This window comes from Ammospiza nelsoni, chromosome 23 (assembly GCF_027579445.1).
Source record: "Ammospiza nelsoni isolate bAmmNel1 chromosome 23, bAmmNel1.pri, whole genome shotgun sequence".
In the NCBI taxonomy this organism is placed as follows: Eukaryota; Metazoa; Chordata; class Aves; order Passeriformes; family Passerellidae; genus Ammospiza; species Ammospiza nelsoni.
In genome coordinates, this window is record NC_080655.1 from 1,162,890 (window position 1) to 1,189,201 (window position 26,312).

Genomic DNA, 26,312 nt, shown 5'->3' on the forward strand with positions numbered 1-26,312 from the left:
TACAGGGTTGGGGTTTGTCTCTGCAGTGGGGAGAGGTGACCTGCTCAGGATAATTCTGCCTCCCACACCCCACTTAGATCTCAGTGACTTTCAAGCTGCTTCAGTTTAGCAAACAAACTGAAAAAACTTCCAGCAGAGGTGCAGATTCCTAAACAGCAAATGTCCAATTCCTGGAGTGGCCTTTCTCTTCCTCAGCTGTCATTTGCAGCTCCTTTTCATCCTCCACAGAGCTCCAAGTGAAAAGCCAGTCTGGTGAAGTGATTTTCTTGAAATTGGGGAATATTTCTTGCTAATCCTGTCTGTCTCAGATCAGAAATCTGGGCTGGCAGCCCTGCAGCTCCCAGCTGGGATTAAGGCAGGCCAGGCTGGCTGTGCTGAGGTGCCTCCTGCTCACCCCAACGAGGATGCTGCTCAGAGGGTGCCCAGCTCTGGGTGCACCGGGACCTTTAAGACTTATCTTCTTTCTGCGATTTTGACTGAATCTCTCCAGCTGTAATTAATTGAATGCATCTGCTCTAACCCTGGGGCTGCTTTATGGCACAGTTACTTCAAAACTGTTCAATTAGTGGCCACTAAAATCTAGGTCGAGTGGAGCTCCATATTGGGGATTTTCCAGGTCAGGACATTTTTAAAATACAGCATCAGCTGGGCTTTGTTCGGGGAGGCCTCTCAGCCCTGCTGCTCCTGCTCAGCTCAGGAAATGGCAAGCAGTGACTTCTTTCTGTTTGAGCAGTGATGAGACAACGAGACAGCGGAGTAAGTGCCCCAGCAAATGCATTTTAACATCATCCAGAGCTGCAGAGGACAGTTGTAACTGTCAGCCAAGTTCAGGTGATTCCCCAGCAGTGATGTAAACACCACCAGGCCTCCAGGACTCGGTGTAACACAACCCAGCTTGGTTTTGTAGTGGGTTTATGAGCACTTCCCAGAGCTAAATGGTACAAGACAGGCCATGGTGTGAGTTACAGGGAACAGCAGCACAACAGGCACTGCGTGGTGAATAAATTAAAATCCTCCAGCAGGCGGTGGAGGGGAGAGGGAGGTGGGAATTAAAGGATGTGGAGGAAGGAGGGGGTGGCTTGGTGGGTGCATGGAGCTGGAATAACCTCAGCCAAAAACGGGGCAGAATGCCCAGGGAAGTGCTGGAGTCACCCTGGCAGTGCTCAAAAACCACCTGGATGTGGCCACTGGTTTAGTGGGGATGGTGGGATTAATTCTTGAAGATCTTGGGTGTCATTTTGGAGATGCTTTGGGGAACTGGGAAGCACAGAAGTGATGGGGACAGGGGTGTTCCATAAGGGCTGCTGTGGGACAGGTTGCTGGGATGGTGGCACTGGTGTTTGGCCATATTCCTCACTCCTGAGGAGGTGGAAAAACCCACCCATCCATCTGGAAACAGCGAGGGAAAGGTTCTGAGGAGCTCAAGTATTTTTGCCAAAGACAAGGGTGGAACAAAGAAGCATAAACAAGATTTATCCATTAAATTAATTAAATTGCATTATTATGGATTGTGTTTATTTATTAATAACTGCAGCACAGGGAAGATGAGAAACTCACCCAAGAGCAACAACAGAGCGGTGGCAGATTCAGGATAACTGTCTGAGAGTCCTGGGTCCAAATTTTGTGACCATGCATTATTGAAATTTATACTCCTAATTGAAGAGGATCTTGTCCTTAATGCAAGTCCGGGGAAGCAGGGATGATTATGGCTGAGGCAGGCCATAAACAGGCAGCTTGAAAGCACACACCTCACCCTTTAGCATTTTTAAGTCATTTGAGGTGCCAAGTCACTAATAAAATGTGACATTAACATTCAGACTACAGCCAAGGCAGAAGGCAAACTTCTCCAAGCACCAGGCTGCTTCTGGAAGGTGACTTACCCTGTTCTGGATGGAGACAGGAGCCAGGTGTGTCCTTCTGCAAGGATGTCTGGGAATGGCACTGCCCACTCTTCTTGGCCAGCTCAGGGACCTCAGAGTTCTCTCTTGGAGCAGGGCATGGATGGATTTCAGCATCCTTGGGCTCCTCCAGGACACCCAGAAGAGCCAGGAGGGGTGGCCCTGGCTTGTCTGGCAGCAGGAGAGGTTCCAAACCAGGGATGGGGCTGAACAAGGGGCCTGGTGGGGATGTCACTGTCACTGACATGTTTTATGAAAATCCTTCCACTAGGATTTTTCTCCTGAGAAACCTCAGAAAAGAAATGCAAACAAGAATTATCTGGTTGCTTGGAATGTGGTTTGGAGGTTGCTCACCAACAGGTGAATCTTTGATTCGTTCCATGTGGATTTTTTTTCCTTAATGACCAATCCCAGTCCAGCTGTGGCAGACTCTCTGGTCAAGTCACAAGATTTCATTATTCATTCCTTTCCAGCCTTCTGATGAAATCCTTTCTCTCTATTTCTTTTAGCATAGTTTTAATGTATCGACATGATATGATATGATATATAGTATGATATGATATGATATGATATGATATGATATACTATATCAGCCTTCTGTAACATGGAGTCAAGATTCTCACCTCGTCCTGGGAGCCTCCATCACACCCCACGTCCCCTCACCCTGTGCTGTCTCCCTGCAGATCCTGACGTTGTCGGGGCCCCCGGAAGGAGGGACCAGGGTGACCATCCGTGGGGTGAACCTGGGCCTGGACTTCTCTGAGATCGCTCAGGGCGTGCAGGTGGCCGGGGTGCAGTGCACGCCCCTGCCCGAGCACTACGTGGTGGCCGAGCAGTGAGTGTCCCCTGCCCTGTCCCCTCCCTGTCCCCTCACCTGTGCCCTCACCTGTCCCCGGGGCTGGGCACCCCCCAGAGCTCCTCCCTTTACCTTTGCTGGGGGTTATTTAAAGACACAAATGGGATGGGGCTGCTGTGGACGTGCCTCGAGCTGGTTTATTTTCCAGCATCAGTCTCATTCCATGGTTATGACAATGGGAAGATGCCAGCAGCTCACATCCCAGGCAGCAGACACAGAACTTAATGTTACAACTTACTTTATAAGCTTCTTGACTAATCACACAAAGCAAAAGCACATTGACAGTATTTATATCTGTATAGTATATATTCTATATTGACAGCAGTTCTATGTAACCACTATAAGCACACGTACCTTTGGTTAAAACAATGCTTGCTTATTTCCAATACAATACCTGTTTGTAAGCCTTAAAACACAACAGAGCTCCATTATTAAGCTTTAACCTTCTCAATATGTTGCTAGATAAACTTTCTGTAGCTTGGAGAGCTATTCAGACAAGCATTAATACACAGACCATTGTTCTATTTGCTTTTGCTTTTCTGCAGTTTAAATACTTTTACTGCTGACCAATCTCATGGCTGCTGCTTAGCTGTACTCACAGTTCTGCCTGCACCTTGCAGCTTTCTCAAAACCCTCCAATTTTGTAGATTCCCACACCCCCTGACCTCCAGCCAACGCTCAGGAGGCCAAACCCTCACCGGGAAGGGCTGTGGAGGTGGGCATGGGAAGGGATTCCTGCCCATTCCCGCACATCCCCGCACTCTGGACTCTCTCTGCAGGGGTTAAGCAGCGCTTTGAGTTGCATTAAACGTTCTGTTTCCTTGCACACCAGTTCCTGCTTGGCTAAGCACCTTTGCTGATGAGCACCTTGCTGCTGCTGCTGCTGCTGCCTCCCCATCCATCCCGCTCGGGATTCCGCCGGCGCCCGGGCTGCAGCAGCCATTTGTTAGGCGGGCGAGGCGCTGACAGCCCCGCGCTCCGAGTGGGCTCCCCTGCAGTCAATCCATTTGTTTCACTGAGAAAAATGTCAGCCCCAAATTGGAAAACAGGCCTGGAACAGGGGACGGGCAAATGAACGCGTCGGCACGGCAGCCGCTCCTCTGCTGCCCCTCGGGGCTGGGCTGGGGGGGCTCAGGGGGTGTTTGGGGACATCCCTGCTGGGTGGGACAGCAGAAACAGGTGATGTGTCCCTTTGGGTTGTGTCACCTCCTGCTGGGACCAGCATGGTGGCCTGGTAGGGCTGGTGAGTGTGGAGCTGGCCAAGGTCCCATGGGCACTCCCAGCAGCACAGATCTGCCCCAGCTTCATCCTCTGCGGGGAAATCCATTTTCCTCTGCGGGGAAATGCATTTTCCTCTGCGGGGAAATGCATTTGGTGGCTCCCACTCAGACCCCAGCAGGCCCAGGACCTGTCACCAGCAGCACGTGGCAGCGTTGGTTGGGTTTTGTCCATTCCTGGTGTTTCTTTGCCCATCTGAGAGGCAGCAGGGGCATTGCTGACCCCTCTGGAGCAGCGAGGGGCAGTGCAGATGGAATTTGGATCACAGGGTGAAGGATGCCTGGGGCTGCTGCAGGAATGGCACCAATACCCCATCCCTGCGAGCAGTTGGGGCTGTTCTGCTGAGCAGTACGTTGTTATATTTTATTTTTCAAATAAAGGATGGAAGATTATGAAATTATCCCCCTTTGATGGTATGAGACCCTGATTTTATAATCATGACTCTAATTACGGCTCTTGAGCTTTCAAAGTTTGTTAACATCATTAAAACATTTACCCTGGGCAGATAACAGCAAGCGTTAGCATGAGAGCTGCCTTTTAAAGATGAATACAGATAAAAGGACCCTCTTAAGGCTTCTGTGGGCAGACTGAATTCCAGGACTGTAATGACTCTGCCATATGCTCCAGCCCCGCAATCTATCAGCCAGCAATTAGGTTAATGTTGGTGAAAGGGCCACTTAGCCCGGCAATCAGCACCCTACAGCTCTGCCGAATGCATCATTTTGTAACAAGGTACCTGCTGGGGCTTTGGCTCTGAGCAGGGCTGGGCACCAGGTGTGCCCGGTCACTTGTGCCCTGTCCCACACCCATCCCTGCCCGGGCCGGGCTGCAGCTGCCGCTGTGCTGGCAGAGCTGAGAGTCTGGTGTTTCCTTGGGCAGAGAGAGCCTCCCCTGTCCTCTGCTGCCCTTGGGGTGCCAGGAGTCACCCCAGGCTTTGTTTGCATGGCCCCAAGCTCGGAGTGGGCTCCTCTCCAGGAGGAGGAGGAGGAGGGATGGGGAGAGGTGAAGGAATAACAGGCAGAGAGGTGCAGGGACGATGTCTGCTTGAAAGGCAGAGCGAGGAGCGTGTGGCAGAGGAAGGCTGGGAGCTGAGAGGCTTCAATCCCTGCTCTCCAAAGGCAGCAGTCTCTCCAGGCAGCCCCTTTTGATGTGCAGCAACGAGGACGTGCACGTTCCAGCTCTTTAGCAGCATGTGTGTATTTCATCAGGCCTCCTGGCATCACCTGTGCACGGCAGCTTCTTTTCTTCCTTCAGTCTTCGTGGTTTATTTTATTTTATTTTATTTTTTATTTGCAGTGAATTTAATGCTGCTGAAGGCAACTCCCCAAATTGGGGCCTTTTATGTCTTTGTGTGTGATGGGCAGAGGAGGGAGAGCTCCCTTGTCCTTCAGCCTCAGCAGGCAGAGGCTTCTCTGGCTCTTCTCTGGTCCCACTCCCAGGGTCAGATCCTCTCACAGGTGGAACTGCACCTCCTGCCTTCAGCTTTTCCTCCCCGAGGCCAATTTCCCATCTCCAATCCCCCTCTCTGATTTCCAGGCAGGTTCCTCCCACCCTCGGCCTCTCAGAGCCTGCAGGGATGCTCTCGAATTTCTCCTGCCAGCATTGCTGTGGGAGCAAGCAGCATGCAGGTCCATCTGGAGAGCCCTGCCAGCTGATGCCCCTCTGAAAACCTCCCCCAGACCTGCTGGCATGCCTGGCATCCACTTGATCCCGTCCCCAGCTGGTGTCACTCATCCCCAGTGCCCTGGGACTTGGGGGTTATTCATCCTCAGTGAGCAGCCATGGGCAGCCCCAGCAGCTCTGCCTGGCCCTGCAGCTTTGCCCTGGGCTTTTGGCGTTGTTCATCATCAGTTGTGGTGAGCCCCAGCAGCTCTGCCTGGCCCTGCAGCTTTGCCCTGGGCTTTTGGGGTTGTTCATCATCAGTTGTGGTGAGCCCCAGCAGCTCTGCCTGGCCCTGCAGCTTTGCCCTGGGCTTTTGGGGTTCATCCATCAGTTATGGTGAACCCCAGCAGTTCCCCCTGGCCCTGCAGCTTTGCCCTGGGCTTTTGGGGTAGTTCATCATCATCTGTGGTGAACCCCAGCAGCTCCCCCTGGCCCTGCAGCTTTCCCAGCCTCAGGATGTGCCCACGGGGCTGAGCTGCACCGCACCAGAAGCATGGGGACAAGCTCTGTGACCAGCAGCAGTGTGTTTGTGGCAGCCAGCCCTGTCCCCAGCAGAAGCTGCTCTCCAGGGCTGTCTCTATCATCCCCCAGCAGGTTTCTCCTGCAGTTGTGATTAACTGGGAGTCTGCAGTGTGAGCTGTTCCCTTAATGAACTCATCTGTTACTCTGAGGACTTCGCACTCGCTTTGCTACTGGCTAATATATTGCCATTAGTGCTCTGCTTTGCTCTGGAGTTTACAGCTTGTAATAATTATGTCTCATTTTGATTTTTTTTTTCCTTTAAATTACTACACAGGGTAAAAATAGACTTAGTAATTAACTCCTTCCAAAGAGGCAGATATCAAAGTTAAGGGTTGGGGGGGGGGGAGAAAGGAGAAATAATGGCAGCGTGGAGCTGAGCAGGGCACTGCTGGCACCTCCTGCCAAAGCTCCACTGAGGCATTTGTGCTTCCAGGATCGTCTGTGAAATGGGGCAGGCGCTTCCAGGGATCAGCTCCGGCCCAGTGCTCCTGTGCATCGGAGAGTGCAAGCCCGAGTTCACGGCCAAGTCAGCGCAGCAGTACGTGTTTGTGGTGAGTGTCCTGCTGGGGACAGCGCGGGCTGGGGCTGGCACACAGAGGGGCTCCAGCTCCGCAGGAATTGCTGGGATTTTCTGGGGCTTTTCCCCTGGGTTTGCTCGGTTTTTGGTGCACAAGTTGACGGCCAAGTCAGTTCAGTACTACAAGTTTGTGGTGAGTGTCCTGCTGGGGACAGCATGTGTGTCCCCTGGAGCTGAGCCTGGCACACAGAGGGGCTCCAGCTCCAGATTACAGTCCTGAAATTGCTCAGTTTTTTCCTGGGGCTTTCCCCCTGGTGTAGCTCAGTTTTTGGTGGCTCTCTCAACAAGCACAGCTTGCAGGATGGAGAGCTCACTCTGGATAAACCAGGGCTCCCACAGTGTTTGGATCCAGCTTTGCACCCCCAGAGCAGTGATAATGGAATGACAGATTGGTTTGGGTTGGGAGGGATCCTCAAAGACCCTATCATGGGCAGGACACCTTCCACCAGCCCAGGCTGCTCCAAGCCCCGTCCAACCTGGCCTCGGGCACTTCAGGGATGCCGTGGCCTGTCCCAGCCCCCAGAGCAGTGATTATGGAATCACAGATTGGTTTGGGTTGGGAGGGATCCTCAAAGACCCAGTGCCACCCCTTCCACTACCCCAGGCTGCTCCAAGCCCCATCCAACCTGGCTGTGGACGCACTCAGGGATGTCGTGCCCAGTCCCGGCCCCCAGAGCAGCTCCCTGGCTGCAGCAGGGGCCCTGAGCTGTCCTTTCCTCCCTGCAGACCCCAGCTGTGAGTTTCCTGAGCCCCAGCCGCGGCCCGGAGTCGGGAGGGACCATGGTGACCATCTCTGGCCAGCACCTGGGCGCTGGCAGCCGCGTCTCCGTGCTCCTGGGGAACCAGACCTGCGAGTTCCTGCAGTAAGAGACACCACAGGCTCCCGCAGCTCCCGTCCCAGCTCGGATCTGCTGGAGCTGAGCGTGCAAAAATCCATCTGGGAAGCCCCTAAGGCTCCCTCCTTTATTGCATGAAACCATCTTCTCTTTTATTGTGATGGAGGCTTGCATGGCCAGGGAGGGGTTCGTCGGTGTCAGTGCTGTTCATTATTTCATTTAATGCTGTTCCAGTGGTAACTGCTCTGAAAATCACAGTGAAACACCACTGGGATGGAAATGTGCTTATATTGGTCACCAGTACCTGCCCCCAGCCTGGCTGCTCTGAAGAAAATGGAACATTTATATGAAATACCTCCTTTCTCTTTTCACAGACCTGCATTGATTTTATTGTAGCCACTGCTGCAGGTGCCTCCAACTCCTAAAAATGGTCTGGGATCCTCAGGGCAGAGACAGGCAAGGGTCTGCTCACACCTCCTGCTGAGGAACTTGCACAGCCATCAATCTCTGCTGGGATTTCCATGGCAAATTTGCTTTTTCCCCAGCAGTGTAAACACAGAGTTGACATTTGCAGGGTTTAATGGGTTTTCCTGGGGCTTAGTTAAAAAAGACGTGTGGTTTACATCTGTGTGTATCAGTACACAGCCCTGCCCACCCTGCTGGGGTGGGCACAGCCTGGCATCCAAAGGGATTCTGCCTCCCAGATCCTCACCCAGGCTGCCCAGGAGGAGCTGAGGAAGTTTCTGGGAAAGCAGAGGTCCCTGGAGGTGAATTTCTCATCCAAAAGCCTGAGAGGTTCTGGGATGTGGGAGCTGTGGGTTATCAGGTGTGGGAGCACGTTGGGTTATCAGCAGGGCTTGCTCTGGATCCGTCCCAGGATGGTGCTCAGGGCATTCCAGAACCTTCCAGCGCAGCTCAGCCCTCCAGGTGTTGAGCAGTGTAACCAACCCATCAATATTTCCTCCCACATCCCAAACAAAGATGCCAAATTGCTGCCTCAGGTGGAGACAGGCAACAGCAGAGGTGTGAGGCCAGCCCTGGAATATCATCCTGGAATATCATCCCTTAAACAAACCCCTGATCCTGTTCAGGCAGCCTGCAGCTCCTGACCTGCAAAACCTGGAGGGGTTTTGGATGCCCTGGGAGTTCTGATGGCAGCAGGACAGAAATTTCAGCCAGGGAGCAGTGGCTGAGTGCCCCATCCTCACTGGGGCCATGCCTGGGACTGCTCTGAGGCAATGAACTCCAATTGTGCTCCGGGGCGTGGGGGAGCCTGATGAGATGAAGCAGTTCCTAATGAGATTCCCTCTAATTACAGCTTCCCCCATTCTCCCCTCTCTGATCCGAGGAGTGGGCAGATTCACCATGACGACACAATAATAGCACAGAAAGCTAATTAGCTGATCACAGGGAGCTGGGAGCTGCTCTGCCAGCAGCCCTGCATCACTGCCAGCCCGTGCCAGAGCTGGGCAGGCACGGGGTGGGCAGCAGCAGGCAGGGCAGTGGGCAGCAGCAGGGCGGGAACCCGCCAGGCTGCACAGAATCTGTGGAGAATCCCACTCCTCACACAAGGAAGCCTTTGTGGCTAAATTAAACAAGGTGGATGTGATAAAACCAAGTGAGGATAGGAAAAGGAGCAGCAGCAGGGCAGGAAGGGGTGGATGTGTTATTGCATCAGCAGCAACGGCCAGTGCAGTTGGTTTGAGGGGTTTCAGGGGGTTGTTGGAGGTGTTTCAGGGGATTGTTTCAGGAGGCTGTTTGAGGTGTTTCAGAGGGATGTTTGAGGTGTTTCAGGGGATTGTTTGAGGTGTTTCAGGGGTGATTTGAGATGTTTAAGGGGACTCTTTCCGTCCCCTCGGATGTGGAGGGTAGAAGGACTGAGGTGTGAGCTGGGAACATTGTGGTGCCTGTTGTTCCATGCCCTCCTGAGTGCCCATTAGAGAGGGCAGGGGGGGTGTAAGGACCCCGAGAAGGGAGCACACACACCTTGTCCCCCTGGCTCACAGCTTTGCTGGAAACAGAGCAGGGACACGGCTGCACCTGAGCCTCAGCCGCCCAGGCACCTCCGCAGCCCCTGAGGATGGTGAGGGTGGTGAAGGTCGCCCATTCAGGTTTTGATTTAAGCAGCAGACTGGCAGTGAGGTGCTGCAGACCTGCCTGCCCTCTGCCCTGGGGGAACCAAACTAAAGGAGCCACAGAAAGAACATTGACTTTCCAGTGAGCCAGGGTCGGTTTGAGCAGCAAGGACAGCCAGAGGTGGCCGTGCAGGATGTGACAGAGATGTCCCTCCAGCACTTCTGTAGCATCAGTGACCACGAAGCCGGGAACAGATCTGTTCTGGATGCTCAGATCCCATTCCCCTTCCCCATCCCTCCACTCACCAACCCCTTTGTGCTGTGGCAGTGCCTCCCTGCGTCACTGCCTGCCCCTTCTCTGGGCTCTGGTGGCAGCAGATGGTCTGCTGTGTCCAGCCAGGCAGCGCCGAGCCGGGGTCACCCCGCTCTGGGGGAGACAAAGCCGAGGCAGCTCTGCCACTGCCGCAGCCTGCCCAGGCAGGGGCTGCTCATTGTGCCGCTCACAGAGCCTCGTGTGTGTGCACTGGGCTGGGGAGGGGAAGAATTTGGCTTTTCACTGAGCTCATGCATCCCATTGAAAAGGCAGCCATCTGCTTTCACACGCCCAGCAGACGGCAGCGGCTTCGGGGGGATGTGGGAGCTGCAGCTTGGCACAAAGAGGGATTTCAGGGGGGCTGTGCTGCTCCCACCATGGGCACAGCTCAGGGCACGGCTCCCACCTTTCCTTCCATGCCAAACCCTCCTGCCCACCTCTGCAGCTCCCCAGGTACCAGTCTGGTGCTGGCTGTAGGCTCAGCCCTTTCTGGGCTGCCCCAGGACAGGACCAAGGCTGTTTCCTGCCCCTACACCAGTGTGAAAAGTGCACGTTATATGGCTCTATGCAGATATTTACTATATGTATTTTGTTGTGTTGATTAGTAGTGCTGTATTAACATTTTAATAGTGTGATAAATGTGGTTTTGTAGTTAAAAAGGTAATTTTTGTGGTTAAAATAGTAACTATATAAGTGGGATATTTTTTTAAGAAAGGAATGAGCCACAGGACTTTCCACATCCACCATCCCATTAACCCTGCCCGTTTCCCTCCTGTGCAGGAGATCCATGAACGAGATTGTTTGTGTGTCAGCACCCTCAGCCCACGGCCTGGGGGCTGTTCAGGTCTCTGTCAGTGTGGACAGGGCTCAGCTGGAGAGGACTTTGCTGTTTGAGTACATCGACGACCCCAAGGTGCAGCACATCGAGCCCGAGTGGAGCATCGCCAGGTAAAGCAGCACCTCCTTGGCTCTCCCCTGCTCTGGGGCTGCTCAGCACACACCCAGGCCAAAAAAGGAGCTGTTTGGGAATGCACATGCCTCCCAGCATCCTGAACAGGTCAGGGCTGGGCATTCCTGGGTTTGCATTTAGCACAGATTGGGCCTGCGGTTACAGGGAGGTTGTGTCCAGCCAGGCAGTGACAGCAGACCCTGCACCAGGAGTTGGGGGCTCAACCAAAGCCCAGACCACCCCCTCTGCTGCAGAAGGGCACAACTGCTCCTTAGAGGCTCCTTCTTGTGGTCCTGGAACACCACTAGGCCACCTAGAAAGGAAAGAGCTGATATTGATCAAAGGGAGTGTGGGGGCCAGGGCGGCTGCTGCTGTCACACGACAGGGACACTGCTGAAAGCCCTGGGCCGTTCTCATCCTCCTAACCCTACTGGCATCTTGTCCCTGGGGCCCAGCCCAGCCCTGATCAGCCCCTCCTGCCTTCCCACAGCGGCCACACGCCCCTGACTGTCACCGGCTCCAACCTGGACGTGATCCAGGAGCCGCGGATCCGCGCCAAGCACAATGGCAAGGAGTTCATCAACGTGAGTAGGGGCTGGAGCTGGGCAGGGAACATCATCCTGCACCCTGCATGGGCACTGCTGCAGCTGGGAGCATCACCCTGCATGGGCACTGATGCCTCCTGCACCCCTGCATGGGCACTGCTGCCAGCTGGGCAAGGAGCATCATCCTGCATGGGTGCTGCTGCCAGGGCTGCCTCCCTGGGCATGTCTGACACAGCAAAAGCTGCTCTGGAGGGATTTCCTGCGCTCCCCCAAGCTGGGGACACTGGGAAGAGGGAATTTAGCACACAAAATGTGAGATTGCCTCCTTCCTCTGTATTCTTCCAGTCCATGAGTGAGAAGCTGAGATGCACCCCCAGCTAAATGGGGACTGAGCGAGGTTCTTGTGTGTAAGATTTGAACCTCCAGGATTTCAGAAATTATTCTGGCCAAGTAAAGCTGAAATATATTGTTTCTATGCAGTGATCTTTGTGACTGAGTCTGTATTCTCTTGGAAAGGGCAAATCACTGAGAGATCTTTTCCTATTCCTTTTCTCCCCCTCAAGACCTTTTTTCATCCGAGCTCTTTTTAAAAAGACATCTAATTTTGTTGCTAGCACTTGCAGTTACAGTGCTACAAAAATAATTCTGAAGACACAAAATTGAGTGAAATTAAATCTTTCAGTTATGGAGAGAGGCCAAATGGTTGGGCTCTTGCTGCTTTCCAAGGCGAGAGCCCCATAAATCAGTGATTTCCCTGCTCTGAGGGCTGCAGGAGCTGTGGGTGAGCAGCCCAGCAGGAGATGACCTTCACGTTCCCTCCTGCCCACCAGTGTCACATGCTCTGTTCCCTTCCCTCGCTGGCATTTGGGAATGGCCTCTAATCGCCCATTTGCAGAGGGAGCTGGTATTCCCTATGGGTCTGCTTCAGAGCTACAGAGGAGGAAAGTGGAATGAAATGGGAAAAAAATAAAGAAAAATGAGCGAGAGCTGCTGTGTGAGCCTTTAGCTCCACTGAAACACGGCTCCTTTTGGGCTCACCCTCCATCTCCACCCCAGCGCCTTCATGCTGGCTGGAGGAGAAGCAAATTACCCCAAATCATGGCAGTAATGCTTCATGGAATCAGCAAAGTTGGAAAAGACCTCTGAGACCATGGATCATCAGGACTGGATTAAACACTCCCAGCTAAAAATGAACCCACTGGGCTTCCCATCCTCCAGAGCATCAGGGTCCAGCTCAGGGCAGAGTGTTCCTTGCAGAAATTCCCCTTTCCCCAGGTGTGCAAGGTGCTGAACTCCACGGCCCTGGCCTGCCTGGCTCCCCCATTGACGGCCGAGTACCGCCCGGGGCTGGACGCCGTGGAGCGCCCGGACGAGTTCGGCTTCATCTTCAACAACGTCCAGTCCCTGCTGCTCTACAACGACACCAAGTTCATCTACTACCCCGACCCCACCTTCGAAATGCTGAGCTCCACCGGGGTGCTGGAGCAGAAGCCGGGCTCTCCCATCATCCTGAAGGTAAGGAGAGCCTGCCTCAGCCTTGGGGAGCCCCAAAACCCCCGGGCTGCGGAGTTTGGGGTGCCCTAAACAGAGCCCAGCTGTTTGCATGAGCTGGGAGCTGGAGGGACGTGCTGCATCTCTGTCGGTGTTGTGTCCCCGTGTCCCCAGGGCAGGAACCTGTGCCCGCCCGCCCCGGGAGGAGCCAAGCTCAACTACACGGTGCTGATCGGGGAGACGCCCTGCGCCGTCACCGTGTCCGAGACGCAGCTGCTCTGCGAGCCCCCCACCCTCAGCGGGCAGCACAGAGTGATGGTGAGGGGCTGCATGTCCTGGCAGCATCCCCTTCCCCCTCCTCATCACCCTTCATCCTCCTCCAGCATCCCCTTCCCTCTCCTCCCCACCCTTTCTCCTCCTTCTCCAGCTCCCTGACTCACTTGGATCCACAATCCCCAGCAGGATTCTCCATTTTATGGGTGTCTGATTGGAAGTTTAAAATATTGATGTGGATTAGCATGGAGAGACTTTGTCCTTCCCTCAGAGTCACTCCCTTCTAGAAGGAAAAATGCCCCTCAGAGCCTTCTAGAAGGAACAAATCTTCCTGGCAGTGCCTTTGGCACTGGGTGCCATCCTTGCTGTGGATGAAGTCGAGATCATTCCCAGTGTTCTCCCTCCTGGAGGGGTTAATCAGCCACAGAGACAGACCTGAGCTGCCAAGTGGATGGAAAGGTTTTGCCTTTTCCCGAAGCAGGAGCCAGGAACATCTGAACCCTGGAGTGGTTGGATCAACCCCCTGATCCAGATAACCCTCAGTGCCTCCCTCTGCTCAGGGTTTGGGCATTGCTGCTTCCTCTGCTGCTCCTGCAGACCAAGCCCCAGCTGCTGAGCTGCCTGAGCAGAGCCCAAATGAGATTGTAATTGTGATTTATTTCCCTTGAAGTTCAGCATCCAAAACATATTCAGATTATCACAGTGTGACTCCCAGCAGCCTAACCTAGCTGAGAGCTGCTCACATCTGCGGCCAGGGCACGTCCAAGAAAAGCCTGTCCTGGTGTCAACTCCAGCCTGTTTGCTCTCACGTGGGGCTCTCTGCTCCCTTCCCTGCTCTGCCCTTGCAGTCACTCTGGTTTCTTGTCAGTGGAATGATCAGGGGCTTGTTAACGTCCACGGCTTACGAAAAGGAGTTGAAAGCTTATAAAATGAAAGTCAAATGGAGCCATCAGATAATAAGAACAAAGCCCAGATAGCGAAGGGCTGGCACATTTATCATCACTTGAAGCCTCCCTGTGCTCTCACAAGCAGCCCCCTCTGTGTTTGAAGGCAATTGGGGTTTTCTGTTCTGTGCAGAGGTGGCTCGGTGCTTCCCCAGGGATCTGCAGGGCCCTGTGGTGGGCAGGACGGGCTTTGGCACAGGGGCACGGCCTGAGCTGCTCTCAGTGAGCTCTGTGCCCTGCAGGTGCGTGTTGGGGGCGTCACCTTCTCCCCCGGCTCGGTGAGCATCGTGTCTGACAGCCTGCTGACCCTGCCCGCCATCGTCAGCATCGCGGCTGGCGGCTCCCTGCTCCTCATCATCGTCATCATCGTCCTCATCGCCTACAAGCGCAAGTCCCGCGAGAACGACCTCACCCTCAAGAGGCTGCAGATGCAGATGGACAACCTGGAGTCCCGGGTGGCCCTGGAGTGCAAGGAGGGTCAGTGCTGCTGGGGCTGGGGGGCCCTGGGGGCTGCACATCCATGGGAGGGGTCCCAGTTCTCCCAGTACCCCAAGGCATGCAGCAGGGAGCTCCTTGGGGTTTGTGGGAGCTCCTTGGATTTTTTGTGGGTTTTTTGTGGGTTTTTTTGTGGATTTTTTGTGGGTTTTTTGTGGGTTTTTTTGTGGTTTTTGTGGGAATTTTGTGAGTTTTTTTGTGGTTTTTGTGGGATTTTTGGAGGTTTCCATTCCTGCCCCACCATGGGAGGGTGACAGCCCGCAGTGGGTGAGCAGCAGACATGGCTCTGATGTGCAAAGAATAGGATTAGAGCTTGATGCTGCTTAGGCACCCTGCCTGAATTTTGGGTGTTATTTGGAGTACCCAGAGCTGCTGCTTGAGAGTTTCCACATGGACGAGTCCTGTGCCTTGCAAGGAGGCAGCTGAGCCTCCTCACCCTGCAGGTGAAGGGGGATTTTTGGGAGGTGCTGCTGTTGTTTCCTGTTCCTCCCACCTGGGAAGGGGCTTAATCAAAACAAAATTAATGACTGCACATTTCATAGTGGAGAGAGAGAATTGCATTGGATTTGTTCAGCTGATTTCAAGGGTAGCCTTGAAAGCACAGGGCAAAAATTGAGATGTATTCAGGAGAAGGCACAGATTCAGCTTGGCACAGCCCAGCTGGGGTACAGAGGCTTCCTGAGCCAGCGTGTCACACTTTGGAGAGGGAACAGGAGGAGACACATCCAGCTGTACAACACCGTGTTAGGAGAGGGAAAATAAATCCCTTCCTGACCCCTGCTGCAGCTCAGATCTGATCTGCATCAGATTTGATTATCTTGCCAACTGTTGATAGAGGAGGAAAACAAGAAGAAAGGAAAACAGGGGAGGCAGCAAGTTATGAAAACAGATCCTTGTTTCTCTGCACAGCCTTTAAAGGGATTTTAGGTGTGTGTGCACAGGTGTGAACTGCATACAAATGAACCACAGCTTTGTTCTCAGTCTCTGCTCCGAGCACAGCCTGCTCTGCCACCCTGGGCTGCTGAGATGGAGCCTCCAGGGCTGCTGAGCTTGTTGGGGCTGGTCTTGTTGGCAACGGGGGGGATCGGACATAGGTTGGATTTGATTATCCCAGGGGTGCTTTCCGACCTGAACCCTTCCCTGAGCTGCCCTGCCCACGGGGAGAGCACCCATCCAGCCCTGCCCAGATCCCCCCGGAGCTGAGCTCTGCCCTGTCCTCTCCCTGAACAGCCTTTGCAGAGCTGCAGACGGACATCAACGAGCTGACCAGCGACCTGGACCGCTCGGGCATCCCCTACCTGGATTACCGCACCTACGCCATGCGCGTGCTGTTCCCGGGCATCGAGGACCACCCGGTGCTGAGGGAGCTGGAGGTAACCCGCACCCACCCTGCCCTGCCCCAGCTCCCCTGGCTCCACCTGAGCCCTCAGGGAGCCCTGCAGCGCCTTGAGGGCTCCACACTCTGACCGTGCTCACAGGGGTCTTGGGATGAGGGAAGAGATGAGGATCTGACTCCATGTTTCAGAAGGCTGATTTATTATTTTATGATATATATTGCATTAAAACTATGCTAAAAGAATAGAAGAAAAAGTTCTCAGAAGGCTGGGTAAGATAAGAATAGAAAGGAAAGAATGATAACAAAGGTTTGTGGCTCGGCTCTCTATCTGAGCCAGCTGGACTGTGACTGGCCATTAATTCCAAACATCCACACGAGACCAATCCCAGATGCACCTGTTGCATTCCACAGCAGCAGATAACCATTGTTTACATTTTGTTCCTGAGGCCTCTCAGCTTCTCAGGAGGAAAAAAATCCTAAGGAGAGATTTCTCATGAAAAGATGTCTGTGACACCACACAGGTGTGATCCAGCTTCATGGGATGCTACAGCTCCCCTTTTCTTTCTTAATCCCCTATGGGCTTCTGCATACGCTTAACTAGACAGGGAACATGATTAGGAGTATAAAAACAATTATTACAATCTAAAAAATTCCCCTGACAAAAGATGCAACCCATCCTGTGCACCAGTTATTGGATGCCCTGGGGTCAGCAGGGTTCATTTTAACTCCCGGTCTGGAGTTTTATCTCCTCCCACATCGCCGGATTCCTTTCGGCTTCTGCTCCCTGGTGTTGGTTTATTTTTATTTTATGGGGGTTTGTAGCGCTCTAGGGCAGCGGCAGAGCAGGGCAGAGCAGTTGTGGTGTGTTTAAAGTGCTCCAAAGTCACTGGTGGGACAGGGGATGGGTGAGAGCTCCGAGCACCCTGCCCGGAGCATCCTGCTGCTGTTCCCTCGCGTGTCCACAGGAGGGCAAGGAGAATGCCCAGGCATTCCAGCCTCGGAGCAAGCGCTTCCATCTCCCTGGATTTCCCACCAGGATGCGTAAAAATACACAAAAAACTTTCACTGGGAATACGGAGGAATTGGGTAGGCGCAGGGGTCCATCAGTGCCCTGGCAGATGGGCCCTGCTCACCTGGGAGGGGGCCAGAATAGGGATGGGGTTCATGAACATCACCTCACACCTGGGATGGGGCTGTGATGCCCACGATGGAGCTGCCATCCTCCCCGTGGCATGTGCAGAGGCTCAGCTCAGCTTTTCAGGCACTGGGATTGCCCCAGTAAATCCTGAAACCCTGTTTCCCCCACACAGACCAGGGATGGATGTAGGAGGGAGGAGTCCTGCTTGCTTTAGGGCTGGATTCCTTTAACCAGGCAGGCTTTCCCCACCATTAAAGCATTAATTTGGGTTTCTTTCCTCAGCCACCAGCACCCAGCATTGCTGTGGTGTTGCTAAAACAGGAGCAGCCTCTCCCAGCCCATTCCTGCTCCGAGTTCTCCAGCTCCATGCATTATGTTTGCTGTTGGAGTTGCCAGAGAAGCTGGCACTCCAGCAAACAAATATGAATTTGCTTTTTTTTTCACTCGTGAAAAACAGAATTGCAGAAGTGATAAATGTGTTGCCAATTACACAGTTGCTTAATTATATAACGTTAGTAAAACCAATAGATAACTCTCCAAGATGTTTGGTAAAGAGTTGCTTCATGCAGTCATCATTTTCACTTGTAATGAATTACTTCAATCCGCAACTGGCTGAAAGCCTCAATTAATTTTTTACACTTGGCCCATAATAAAGCAATAGTCTAAATTAGTATTTAATTTACTTACAAGAGTGTCACTTTTTGTGCAGAACAAGCAGAACTGGGTGTCATTTTTGGGGGCGTTAGGCTCCAGGTTGCTGCTTTATGGTGTGGACAGAGTGCAGCTCCCAGCCAGGGCTCAGGGCAGCTGTGGAAGGGGAGATTTGCTCAAAATGCACCAGAAACCACATCCAGGGATGCTGAGATCCTGAGGGTGCAGCCAGGGTTAAACCATCCTGATGCCCCCAGTGTGAGAAGGGCATGGGACTGCAGGAGCATCTCCAGAGGAGGCCAGGAGGCTGGAACAGGCTGGGAGAGTTGGAAATGTTCAGTCTGGAGAAGAGAAAGTTGTGTGGAGACCTCCCAGCACCTTCCAGGTTCTGAAGGGGTGACAGGAGAGCTGGAGTTGGGACTGTTAATCAGGAAGTGCAGGGGCAGGACAAGGGACAATGGATTCAGACTGCCAGAGGACAGGGTTAGATGGGATCTTGGGAAGAAATTATTCCCTGTGAGAGTGAGAAAGTCCTGGCACAGAGAAGCTGTGGCTGCCCCTGGATCCCTGGAAGTGCCCAAGGCCAGGTTGGAGCACCCTGGGACAGGGTGGGTGGGATGAGCAGATTTTTAATCTAGGCCATGGCAGGGCGTGGGATGAGCAGATTTTTAATGTCCCTTCCCACAGGTGGCTGGACAGGGTCTCAATGTCCCTTCCCACCCAAAACATTCCCTGCTCGTGAGATTCCCCCGGTGCTGGCAGCGCTGCCCCGCTGTCCCTTGTCCCCTCACATTGCATCTGACGGCCACCATCTCCTCCTGCAGGTGCAGGGGAACGGACAGCAGAGCGTGGAGAAGGCCCTGAAGCTCTTTGCCCAGCTGATCAACAACAAGGTGTTCCTGCTGACCTTCATCCGCACGCTGGAGCTGCAGCGCAGCTTCTCCATGCGCGACCGCGGCAACGTGGCCTCGCTGATCATGACGGGGCTGCAGGGCAAGCTGGAGTACGCCACCGACGTGCTCAAGCAGCTGCTCTCCGACCTCATCGAGAAGAACCTGGAGAACAAGAACCACCCCAAGCTGCTCCTGCGCAGGTGAGGCCGGGCACGGGCAGGGGAGGGGTCCTGGGGGTGGCTGGTGGGGATTTCATGGGGAGTTCAGTCATGGAAAGGGCTGGGAGGGGCTGCCCAGGGAGGTGCTGCAGTGTCTGGAGGGGCTGCAGGTGGGGATTGGGCACAGGTTGGGTTTGATGATCTCAGGGGTCTTTTCCGACCTGGATAATTCCGGGATTCTGTGATCTGAGGGCTCTGGAGGAACTGGTCTTGTTGAAAGGTGGGGATTGGACATAGGTTGGGTTTGATGATCTCAGAGGTCTTTTCTGACCTGAATAATTCCAGGATTCTGTGATCTGAGGGCTCTACAGCGTGTTGGAAGGGAGTTGCTGCTCTCCATCCATTCCCTCACCTGGGTCCAGGATGGGGGCTTGGCCCTGCTCTGGGCATTCACAGGTGGCTGGACAGGGTCCCAGACCAGATCCTCTGGTTCTATTTGCATTTTTGTGCCAGATTTATGTGCCACACCTAGGCCAGGAGCTCAGCATGGATTGAGAAACTCACCAAGGCAGAGCTGGGAAGTGCCAGCAAGAAAACAGGGGGAAAATGTGCATTAATGTGGGGCTAAACAGTGGGCACAAGGAAAAGGCTCCCCCTGTTCTCCCCATCCTTGGGGGTCCTGCAGAGCCTGGCCTTGGCCAGTGCTGCCCCCGGGCTGTGCTGGGGCTCTGCTGGCATCACACTGGAGGAGAGGGGAGGATTTCACAGCTCCAGGAAAATTTCAGGAGTCCCTGCAGCCACAATGAATATACTTGACAGGAAATTGCTTTAAATCTGGCTGTGTTTGCGGAGGCAATAACTCATCTTGGCAAAGGAAGCCGCCTTAATTTCCCCCGTGGTTTGACGAGTCACTGGGAAGGCGTCTTCTGCCTCAGCCATCAATAATGACTTTTCCTGGCGCTCCAAAAAACACAGGCATGGTGATAAGAGCTGTGCCCCCTCCTCCCTGCACAGCCAGCAAGGAGTCAGGGCCGGGGGCTGTCTGTGCTTTGGGCTGTCTGTCCTGCACCAGCATTTACCCATTAAACAGGAATCATACAATTGGGCATCTTCCACCAATCTGGGCAATTTCAGCCAGTTTTTCACCATCCTTATAAAAATCCCTGCTTTATATCTAGTCCGAATCTACTCCCTTTCAGTTTAAAAGCTTTATTCCTTGTCCTGATGCTCCAGGTCCTGTTAAACCTTGGCCTGCAGACCTGTCCCAACCCTGTGCCCAGCCCAGCCTGGAGCTCCTTGCTCTGACTTGATAAGGAGTGATCAGCCATGAAGTGAAACACTATTTTTCAGAATGTTTTGAGCTCTCTGGTGGCAGCAGTTGATAACTGACACTCAGTTCTTTCCCTCTTTTCTTCCTGGCTTTCCCCTCTCTCTTTCTTCCACGACTGCCCCTCGCGGGAGGCAGCAAGAAAGTTGACGTTAAATCAAACAGCTGCTCTGCTTGCTGGCAACAGCAGTTTGGAGACCTACATAGAGCAGGGAAAATTAATAAAACACATATTTATTTTTTAGGTTCTCCCAGCTCGTTTTGTTTAGGTTTGTTTTCTTGCCGGAGCAGCCAAGGCTGGGCGCTCTTGTCAGGCTCCTTTGGAAAATCATCTCTGGATCCTTCTGTGGTCAGCATGAGGAGGGTTGGCTCCAAGTCTAGGGATTCTCTTCTGCCCTGGCAATCTCCAGGAGTTTATTTTTTATTTTTTGGAGTGGATTTTTAAAAGCTCCAGATTTTAAAAATCCAGAGGCTGGTGATGGCACAGAGCAATGCTTGTAGGGGCAGCTCAAAAGCTGGCAGCAGATTTTGGGGGCTCAGAAGATTTGGGGGCTCAGCAAAGCCCTCCATGTGAAGGAGAAAGGCCAAGCCCTGGGCTGTGAGGCAGTTTCCCATTTGCAAGGCAGAGGAGAGTAGGGATGCTCCATGCAGGAATTCCCAGCACCAAGGAGGGAGAGAGCTGCCCCTTTCCACCAACACAGGGCATGAACCCAGCACTGACTCCATTGCTGGCTGTGCTCAGGACTGTGGCACTGCAAATATCCCATCCCCATCTCCATCTCCCTCTCCATCTCCATCTCCCTCTCCATCTCCATCTCCATCTCCATCCCATCCTATAAATCCCATCCCATCCCACCCCATCCCATCCCATCCCATCCCATCCCATCCCATCCCATCCCATCCCATCCCATCCCATTCCCCACATCAATATTCCCCACCTTCTCTGTCCCTCCACTTTTCAGTGCTTTTTCAGAGCTGGTGTCATGAGCAGCCCACAGGGACAGGACACAGCAGCTTCACGGGGAGGGCTAATTGGGAGACTTGCTAGTTCTTCATTTAATATTCTATTAACAAAGTAGTTTATTAAATTAATATTCCCCCCGAAGCCCTGAATGTGTTATTTTCTGAGTTTTTCACCTCGTCTGTGGCTTGTGTCACTGCCTCTCCATTTTCTAGGGCTGTTCAAAAGGGTGCTGGTGCTTCTTCTCTTTAATTGGGTGCCTGAAATATTTCAAACAGGAGAACGATGTGAGTGTCAATTTGTAGGATGAATTTTTAGGCAGTTAATCAATTCAGCCTTAAATTCTTCGGGGATCTGCAGACATTTTCACGAATTCCTGACAGATGTTGCCATCCTAGGAGATGATGGATGATGTTACCCCAGGTCTGTTGGCCGACTGGTGTCAGTTTTTGTTTGTTGAAATCTCTGGCTCCTGTTTATTTTTGATGTGCCTGGCTTTGGAATCAAGCCCTGTGCTTCTTTGGTGTGTGCTTGTAATTCCAAGCACTTGGAAAATGCTGTGGGGAGTCAGAGCAAGAGGCAGCCCCTCATTTAAGGGGAAGAACAGGGAAAATGGGGCTGGAGTGAGATGTGACCCTCTCCAGGTTAAGGAGGAGGTGACCTGGTTCATGGTGAGGGCAGTCCCCAAAGGAAAGGGAATTGCATTCATCCTTCCTTGCTTGCTGGAATTTGGATCAGATCCAGGTGTCCATGAGTGGAAGGCTGAGCCAGGCAAAGCCATGGTCACAGCTGGCCAGGGTTGTGGTCACAGCTGGCCAGGGTCATGGTCACAGCAGCTTTCCCCGGCACAAGGCTGGGGCTCCAATTTGAGACACCCCACGACCACCAGAGCCATCCCATCCCATCCCACCCCATCCCATGGATCCCATCCCATCCCATCCCATCCCATCCCATCCCATCATCCCATCCCATTATCCCATCCATTATCCCATCCCATCCCATCCCACCCCATCCCATGGATCCCATCCCATCCCATCCCATCCCATCCCATCCCATGGATCCCATCCCATCCCATCCCATCCCATCCCATCCCATCCCATCCCATCCCATCCTATCATCCCATCCCATCCCATCCCATTATCCCATCCATTATCCCATCCCATCCCATCCCATCCCATTATCCCATCCCATCCCATCCCATCCCATCCCAGGAGAAGCGGCTGTGGAGCTTTAAGCAAACCCTCGGGGCCCCGCAGAGGCAGAGTTAAAGCTGCCATTAGGAGCCATTGTATTTAAATTAGAGATAATCTCGGGCACAATGCGGGGAGAGGACACTGGGTGGGACCGGGGAGAAAGCTGCAATTTCCCTGCCATTGTCACTCGGCTGTCCCTGATTGCCGGGAGCTGCCGCAAATCCCAGTGATTTACTGAGCCAGGCTGTAATTTGCGCCACGTGCGGGGGGCCTGAGTGTCACCAGGCTGGCTGTCACCAGCCCCGGCAGGCTGGGATGGGCTGCAGGGACAGGGACAGGGACGGGGACGGGGATGGGGATGGGGACGGGGACGGGGATGGGGATGGGGACAGGGACAGGGACAGGGACGGGGATGGGGATGGGGATGGGGATGGGGACAGGGACAGGGATGGGGATGGGGATGGGGACAGGGACGGGGACGGGGATGGGGATGGAGATGGGGACAGGGACAGGGACAGGGACGGGGATGGGGATGGGGATGGGGATGGGGATGGGGATGGGGATGGGGACAGGGACAGGGATGGGGATGGGGACAGGGACAGGGACGGGGATGGGGATGGAGATGGGGACAGGGACAGGGACAGGGACAGGGACGGGGACAGGGACAGGGACAGGGACAGGGACGGGGACAGGGACAGGGACAGGGACGGGGATGGGGACAGAGATGGGGACAGGGACGGGGATGGGGATGGGGATGGGGATGGGGACAGGGACAGGGATGGGGATGGAGATGGAGATGGGGACAGGGACGGGGATGGGGATGGGGACAGGGACAGGGACAGGGACGGGGACAGGAACGGGGATGGGGACAGAGATGGGGACAGGGACGGGGATGGGGACGGGGACAGGGACAGGGACAGGGACGGGGATGGGGATGGAGATGGGGACAGGGACAGGGACGGGGATGGGGATGGGGACAGAGATGGGGACAAGGATGGGGACAGAGATGGGGACAGGGACAGGGACAGGGATGGGGACAGGGATGGGGACAGAGATGGGGACAGGGACAGGGACAGCGCTGTCGCTGCCCTGGGTGCAGTTTTGGGTGCTCCATGTGTGATATTTGCCCTCCTGCCTCCCCAGGACCGAGTCGGTGGCTGAGAAGATGCTGACCAACTGGTTTGCCTTCCTGCTCCACAGGTTCCTCAAGGTAAGGAGAGGTGGAGCAGAGCCCTGCTCTGCTGTCTCACCCTCCAGACACCCCAGCAGGGTGAAACTCTTCCATCAGGCTCCAATATATGGAGCAGCAAGGAGGGAGAGGTGGAAATTTGCTCCATGCTCACCACCTTCCCAAGCCTCAGGCGTCCTGGAGTAATTCCCACTAAAGGAGGTTCTGTTACACCTCTTTGGTACTTGAGGGGGATTCTCACGTCTTCGTGCCTCGGCTTCCATGGTTTTAACTTCATTTGTGGCTTTGGAAGCCCCACTGAATTTGCTCCAGGGGAGTGAACGGTGAGATGGAGATCTCAAATAGCATTTTTTTACAGCCATATAGGTTCAGGAGGGATTTCCCCTGCCAAAGACAGCACAGCCATGGAGCAGTGGAGCTCAGGCTGAGCTCTCCGGGAGCTGCTGGGCTGCATGTGTGCTCAGGGCTGGGCCAGTGGGGCTGAGCCTGTGCCGGGGGGAACCCTGGCACAGGAGCAGAGGCAGCTTCACCCTGGTGAGCCCTGTGTCCCCCTGTGGTGCAGGAATGTGCTGGGGAGCCCCTGTTCATGCTCTACTGTGCCATCAAGCAGCAGATGGAGAAGGGCCCCATCGATGCCATCACGGGGGAGGCGCGCTACTCCCTGAGCGAGGACAAGCTCATCCGGCAGCAGATCGAGTACAAGACCCTGGTGAGTGACAAACCCGAGCTGGGCTGGCCCTGCAGCAGCATCAGGGCCCTGCCTGGGCTGTGAGTGCTGCTGTGCAAGAAGGACCCATGTCCCAGCCAGGTATGGCCCCAGTTCACAGGTGTGTTAGGAAAATTATTCCACAAACATCAGAGGTTTATGTCCAAGAAGGAGACAGAGGAGTCCCTTTTTGCTATATTAGAATTAAGGGAGAGGCCATGGGGCATTCCCCTGGGGTCTCTCAGATTTTTGGAGGACACAGCCTCCTTTTTATCCCAATTTCCCACCACATTTCCCTTCTCTCTTTCCCCATTTCTGAGGTGCTTGAGAGGTTCAGACTTCCTGATACACCCAATACCAGAGATTCCCCTCTAATGTACAACCCTCCCTTTTAATTTTTAATTCTTATGGAATTTAGGGGTTTTTCTTCCCCATTGTTTCTTTCATCTTTCAATGTCTGATTTCATTTATGAGCAAACCTAAAGTTTATTTGTAAAACCAAATATCTTTTCCCATTTATCAATCAGTGGAATCCTTCCCATTGTTTCTTTTAACTCTGCTGGTTTGATCCACCAGCAGACCCAGAGCTGGTTTGTAAAGACAAATCCACTATTCCTTTCAAGTGTGAGGGAATTTTATCTCCCTGTGCTCTGGGCAGTGCTCTCCTGCAGCCAGTGAAAATGGACATCCAGGGCTCCTCTCTCAGCAATAATTGTGTAAATATTATAGATGCAATAGCAGGGATGCATTTAGGGCTGCGGTGGGGTGTTTCATGGGAAGAGGCTGCTGTGATATCTCTCCTCCAGAGCATGGTGTGGTTCTCCTCCTGCAGATCCTGAACTGTGTGAACCCAGACAACGAGAACAGCCCAGAGATCCCTGTCAAGGTGCTGAACTGCGACACCATCACCCAGGTCAAGGAGAAGATCCTGGATGCTGTGTACAAAAACGTGCCCTACTCCCAGAGACCCAGAGCTGTGGACATGGACCTGGGTAGGGGCTGCCCTGCCCAGAGGGGCTGCGGGTGATCAGAGGGGCTGGGGGCGATCAGAGGGGCTGGGGGTGATCCCTGGGGGTGATCCCTGGGGCTGGGGGTGATCCCTGGGGCTGGGGGTGATCCCTGGGATGATCAGAGGGGCTGGGGGTGATCCCTGGAGGTGATCAGAGGGCTGGGGGTGATCCCTGGGGCTGGGGGTGATCCCTGGGGTGATCAGAGGGGCTGGGGGTGATCCCTGGGGCTGGGGGTGATCCCTGGGATGATCAGAGGGGCTGGGGGTGACCAGAGGGGCTGGGGGTGATCCCTGGAGGTGATCAGAGGGGCTGGGGGTGATCCCTGGGGTGATCAGAGAGCTGGGGGTGATCTCTGGGGTGATCCCTGGGGCTGGGGGTGATCTCTGGGGTGATCAGAGGGGCTGGGGGTGACCAGAGGGGCTGGGGGTGATCCCTGGGGCTGGGGGTGATCCCTGGGGCTGGAGGTGATCAGAGGGCTGGGGGTGATCCCTTGGGTGATCAGAGAGCTGGGGGTGATCCCTGGGGTGATCCCTGGGGCTGGGGGTGACCAGAGGGGCTGGGGGTGATCCCTGGAGGTGATCAGAGGGCTGGGGGTGATCCCTGTGGGGTTGGCACCCCCCAACCGTGGCTCTCCCATCCCCAGAGTGGCGGCAGGGCCGCATTGCCCGCGTGGTGCTGCAGGATGAGGACATCACCACCAAGATCGAGGGCGACTGGAAGCGCCTGAACACCCTGGTGCACTACCAGGTGAGGGAGCAGCCCCCCTGACAGCCCCAGCAGGGAGAAGAGCAGCAGGAACCCGATCCCAGTGTCTGTGTGCCCGGGCAGACAGGGAGGGCACGTCTGCGTGACAAACCAGAAGGGTTCCGCGTGCTTCAGCATTAGGGGGGAAAGCAGCCTTGACACGGAGCTCGAGGGAAGCAGCAGAGTTGAAACTTGGCTGAATTAAACCCGCCAGCCGTGGGAGGGAGGCAGAGGGAGCAGTGCAGGGGCTGAGCTGGGGATGAGGGGGCTCAGGGCTTTGTCTGGGGTCTGG

The 26,312-nt window shown here is 54.2% G+C and overlaps 1 protein-coding gene across 1 annotated transcript in view; it reads left to right on the plus strand.

Annotated features, from left to right (window-relative positions):
- The window catches only part of PLXNA2 (plexin A2), a 137,344-nt gene that overhangs the window by 93,456 nt on the left and 17,576 nt on the right, over nucleotides 1-26,312 (plus strand). Inside the window, exons 13-26 of the mRNA XM_059487865.1 lie at nucleotides 2,582-2,733; nucleotides 6,650-6,767; nucleotides 7,520-7,656; nucleotides 10,798-10,965; nucleotides 11,457-11,550; nucleotides 12,787-13,026; nucleotides 13,177-13,320; nucleotides 14,462-14,696; nucleotides 15,945-16,087; nucleotides 18,664-18,932; nucleotides 23,515-23,581; nucleotides 24,123-24,269; nucleotides 25,099-25,258; nucleotides 25,920-26,023. Coding sequence (XP_059343848.1) covers nucleotides 2,582-2,733; nucleotides 6,650-6,767; nucleotides 7,520-7,656; nucleotides 10,798-10,965; nucleotides 11,457-11,550; nucleotides 12,787-13,026; nucleotides 13,177-13,320; nucleotides 14,462-14,696; nucleotides 15,945-16,087; nucleotides 18,664-18,932; nucleotides 23,515-23,581; nucleotides 24,123-24,269; nucleotides 25,099-25,258; nucleotides 25,920-26,023 — 2,178 coding nt within the window. The remainder of the gene's footprint in view (nucleotides 1-2,581; nucleotides 2,734-6,649; nucleotides 6,768-7,519; nucleotides 7,657-10,797; nucleotides 10,966-11,456; nucleotides 11,551-12,786; nucleotides 13,027-13,176; nucleotides 13,321-14,461; nucleotides 14,697-15,944; nucleotides 16,088-18,663; nucleotides 18,933-23,514; nucleotides 23,582-24,122; nucleotides 24,270-25,098; nucleotides 25,259-25,919; nucleotides 26,024-26,312) is intronic.